At 33.6% G+C, this 5,000-nt stretch overlaps 1 protein-coding gene across 1 annotated transcript in view; it reads right to left on the reverse strand.

The window, feature by feature from the left end:
* LOC129753686 (uncharacterized protein DDB_G0283357-like) overlaps positions 1 to 5,000 on the reverse strand; it is a 58,568-nt gene that overhangs the window by 42,870 nt on the left and 10,698 nt on the right. The window contains exons 3-4 of the mRNA XM_055749531.1: positions 1,118 to 1,174; positions 609 to 782 (exon numbers count right to left, since the gene is read on the reverse strand). Coding sequence (XP_055605506.1) covers positions 609 to 782; positions 1,118 to 1,174 — 231 coding nt within the window. The remainder of the gene's footprint in view (positions 1 to 608; positions 783 to 1,117; positions 1,175 to 5,000) is intronic.

Consider the following 5,000-nt stretch of genomic DNA (forward strand, 5'->3'; position numbering starts at 1 on the left):
CCGAGTGAATTTTAGGAATTATGTTCGTCAAGTTATGTCGTGAGACGGAATACTATGTAAATAAAATAAAAATAATAAATAAAATTCATGCCAAATCGAATGTACAAAAGAAAGGCTACTCTAGTTCTCCGTTAACTTTGCGCCCATGGCTTATCCACAAATTGATGATTTTTGCTTCTTTTTTCGTCTTTTCAAGTAAATTGAATAATCGTGTACCCAAATGACTCCCCTAGGGAACACCGGAAACAACGCTTAGGTTAAAGACTTTTATAGATACTTTTTCGGACGAATGAGGCTCTGTCTCACTAAAAAAAGCTCTAGCCACTTGATAAGACATTTAAAGGATATTACGTAAGGTTAGTCTAAGGTTTGTTTTTAAACAAATCGATTGGCTTGTTAAGGTTAGATAAAACTTTAGAAGTGGAACTGTTATCAACGTGCTATTATTATGGAAGGTTCAGAATAAAACATTCTTATTTAATCAAAAATACATCCAAGGGGAGGGATGTTAGGATTTTTTAACGTTAAATTTGGTCAACTAGACCAAAGACTTCGGAAATTCTCAACGGATTCACACATAAAAAACACCATCTACACAACAGATCTACCTTCGTTGGCATCCACCTGGGACCCCGCCGCTTGATTACTGTAATTATTATTGCTGTTGACGTTGTTGCTGTTTCCAGCCGTAGACTTGGAACTACTAGTATCGAAATCTTCGTCGCCACCCACGCAGGCAAACCAGTGCAGTGTGTGACCCACAGAATGTGGACGAGGTTTGGCTGTTCGTGGGGATTTGAGTTTTTTTTTCGTTCAATGATTTTTTTTTTGTGTGGAAGAAACAGAAAGAAAGATTGTTGAGAACTGGTTCGACAACCATGAATGAATGCATGCATGCATATCAACAAAGTCGCGTGGGTTGTTTCCTTGAGATTTGAAATCAACAATTTATTGGTAGATGTAACTAGGCCCAACGGTCTGTTTAAGGTTAAAATTCTAAACTTTACTCTAGAGAGAAGGTATGTCGAACCCTTTTTAAAACGACATTGACTAAAAGATTACTCAACCTGTCAAATTAAGAAAAAAAAATCAACTTTATCATGAAATTAGTACCAACCTCTGTTGGCTGAAGATGGCCTTGTCTGTTTTTGTACGTTTGCATCCCGGTTTCCAGCTGTAAAGAGAAAAAAGGAGCAAAAAAAACGTTAGATGTTTACTCGAGACGAATGGATGTTTTTTCTTTTGGTTTAAATTGTTGGTATGGGGTGAACTGAACATGTCAACAAACTTTGTGAACAAAAACAAACGAAGTAATTGTTGTTTTTTGTCTGTTAGATCTGGACAAGAGCAAATTTTTCTCGCCGGGTATTTGTTTTCAAATATATTCAATGGTAATCGATGTGTCTCTTTGGTGACATACACTTTTGCTGAGTTAAGTTTGAAAAAATATTTCCTAATGAATTGCCCTATGGGAACACCTTTGAAGAAAAACATTATTCCCAATTGCCCTCAGACGTTTATGTAACATTGCATCAGCTGTGAGAGAGAAAAAAAGTCTCATGAAATTGACACAAACTATCCAATAACGTGCATTACTGTCAATTATCTTTACCCAAGTAGAAGCCGCCAAAAGAGTGCAGTTGAAGCTCACGAATGTACGACATCATCATGATCACTGACCATAATGCGGACGGGTTTGCGTTGGAACCCCCTCTTTCGTCTTAACTCTTCCAAATTGCTGTCAGTTGAAACTTTATGTTGATTGAGATCAATTTTGATAGGCGCCGCTCCGTTTTGTGGCATATGCTATATTAATCGCCAAAGTACACTAAAACTTTTTATATAGTTGAGCTGATTCTTACAAATTTTGTTGAGACTCTACCAAAAACTTCCAACGGATTGGTCGTTCAATTATTTGCGTGAAGCGACCTCCCTCAGTCGGAGCCAGAGTAAATATTCGCTCCATTAGCCGCGTGTCAAGCTTTGAAGAGGAGTGTAGGAGTTAAGCAAGTTCTTTGTTTTACAAAACTGGAGAGCGAGTTGCTGTCATAATAAGTATTCGAATCATGACATAACAGCGACCCACCACCGTCGCAAGGTAAACTTAAATTGAGAACAAATAAATAGCATTTCAATTCGACAAAAACATATCAAATATGAGAAGACTTGTTAAAGTCTTGGAAAGAATATGTAAAATCTGAGGCCAATTAGGTATTTAAAATTCAGGTTACAGAACTAAAACCCAAATTCGTGAATATTTTTTCAAACCGAGTTTTCACGTTTACTTGAAGAAAGAAATGCATGGTTGAATCAGCCTTTCAACAGGGTTGAAATTGTGTAGGGTAAATTCTAATAGAAGAACAATCAACTTTGAATCATCCATTGATTCTATCCGTTTCATTCAATGCATGATTAACCGAAAGTACGAATCAGCCCAGATAACCATTTTTTGCTGAATTGATGCTTATTTTTAAAGGTGTTTCCACAGAGTTGTCTCCGTGCAGCATTTACCGAGCAAGAGGTGCAGGAAAATTTAAAATTCAAACATAAAACAAAGCAACAGGAATTTTGGCGCTTATGTTTGAACGCGAATCTTTTGTCAGATTTTGTCTATCACCACTATAAGAACTTTTAAAAGGATACAATTTTGAGTTAAATCAATCTCTGATAACTGAGGAATCAACTGCTTTTGAATTTATTTAGTTTTTTTTTCAATCAAGGAAGATGAATTTGCCTAGATATTCTGATTTGAGTGATACAACGCTTTAGAAAAAAAAATGAAATTTTACAATTTGCTGGGCAAATGGGGATGCTGGGCAAAAATGTATAAAACTTTCGTGTACACGGTTTTACAATACAAGGTTTGGAAGATCTTGACGATATGAGAAAAAATCACCATCGAGCCAAAAAAAAGTTATGAAATGAAGAAGTTGTTTTCAGTATAAAATTAAAATTGGCAATTAGGTTTTCGGATGTACACGGATGAACAATATACGGTTCGCAAGAAAAGAAAATTAAAAGTAACTATGACGTCAATGAAATCTGCCATGGGAGAAAAAAGTTTTGGATTGAAAGAAGTCGTATTATTTCGAAGAAAAAAGTGGCAAAAATATTCAGCTTGCTTTTTTTCACTCTTTTCTTCGGAATAATACAATTTTGTCAATCCATAGCTTTTTCGTACCACGGTAGATTTTCTTGACCCTATAGTAATTTTTCCTTGTCTCGTCAAGATCATTCGAACCATAAATTGCTCATCCGTGTACATCCGAAAACCAAATTGCCATTCTCCTTTGGGTGGATAACATTACAACTATTACTAACAACATTAAAAAATGTCTTTGAGTATTTGATATTTAAGATTTTAATTCATTTTACAACTTTTTTGAAGATGGCAAATTGATAAACTTGCTTTAAAACTGCCTAAATATTTTGTCATATTTCCCATATTTTGCAAAAAAGGGAATAAATAAACAAAATGTAAACCCTGTATTTATTTTTCTCAGAAGTCGAAATTACTCGCGGTCTTTAGGAAAGCTGTCCATTGAATATAAAACTTTATTTTTAATATCTTTGTAACGTTCTACAGTTTTGCCAAATTTCATAAGAAGGTGATTTTTATCTTTTTTTCAGAAGTTTCCTTTAAAAGAATAGCTGATAGAAAAAAACAATCTAATTGCATATCAGGAATCAGCGCCTCCAAATAAGTCAAACTTGGCGCTAAGATCTTTTGCACCTTAGAAAAATTTGAATTTTGTTGCCTTGTGTAACTATTTTCAAAAGCTACCCAATATAGCACCTTGTGAAAGGTTGATTTTATGATAATTTCTATTTACTAAGATTTACATTGCGGTAAAAACTGTCTACGGATGAAAAAAAATGCTCCAATTTTAAAGACAATACGGTATATTCACTGTGGATACTGTAACCAAATTGAAGAAGGTAACGTTTCCTGTTTGAAGCTAAATGTTTTCCAAAGTTTGGGTGAAATTTACCGAACGAATGGTCAAATTCTCAAGTGTCAAGTGAAGAACAGTGTTTTCTTAAAACCAAATTTATTAAAGTTTTACAGATTGTTCCATAATTTGGTGATCTAGCTTAACATGAAAAATAGCTAGTTCACAAAGCTTTCTAGTTTAATTTACACTTCCAGTACTATATATTACCACAAACAAAATAAAAACAATACAGTTGATGTTGTTTAAATTACCTAAAGATAAGTAAATTTAGTAAAAATCTTTCGACTGGTTTGATAATGAATAAATTGATTTTCGGAGATTACAGTCATGAAAAAATCTTAAAACAAATATCAGTAGTGGCTAGGTGAAAAACAACATCTCAAGTAGTGTAAATCATTTTTATATCCGTTTTCATTTTTCAAAACTTTCAAAGTGTTATATCCATCTCAACCAGATCGATGACAACTGGACTTACAATTCGCGATTAGACAGTTTAGCAGATTCAAAAAACTTTTGGAGTTCTAAAACGAGAAATATCAACTCCTTGAAAAAGGCATAATCAATTCCGAAACGTCGGATGAAGAAATAAAAATCGTTTTAAGTTTTTTAAATCAATTTATTCGATAAGTAAATTTGGTAGATTTTTCGGTGAAACTAACCGATACAATAATTCATTTACTTAATTATTGGTGACATTTCTTGTTCGTAAATAAATACTTTTATTAGCCTCTTTTTTCAATATATTTATTATCTAAGTCTGATTTTTTAATGTTAAGCTCTTCTCAGTCGGTTGGAAAAATAGGTTTTTTATTCTGGGATTTTCATCCTTAGGGATGATTCATCCCGAGGAAAAAATAGGTATTAACCTTCCCATGCCGTTCGCAAAATATCCGTTTCGGGGAAATTTGAGTTGTAGTTTGATTTCGTTCTCCTGGCTGTAAATGTTAACCGATTTTGATGATATTATATTCATTGTGTAGGTAATTTGTTCTTATTACTCAAAATTTTAAAATAAAGTCGATATGTATTACCAAGTTATCAGAA

This window comes from Uranotaenia lowii, chromosome 3, assembly GCF_029784155.1.
Source record: "Uranotaenia lowii strain MFRU-FL chromosome 3, ASM2978415v1, whole genome shotgun sequence".
Taxonomy (NCBI): Eukaryota; Metazoa; Arthropoda; class Insecta; order Diptera; family Culicidae; genus Uranotaenia; species Uranotaenia lowii.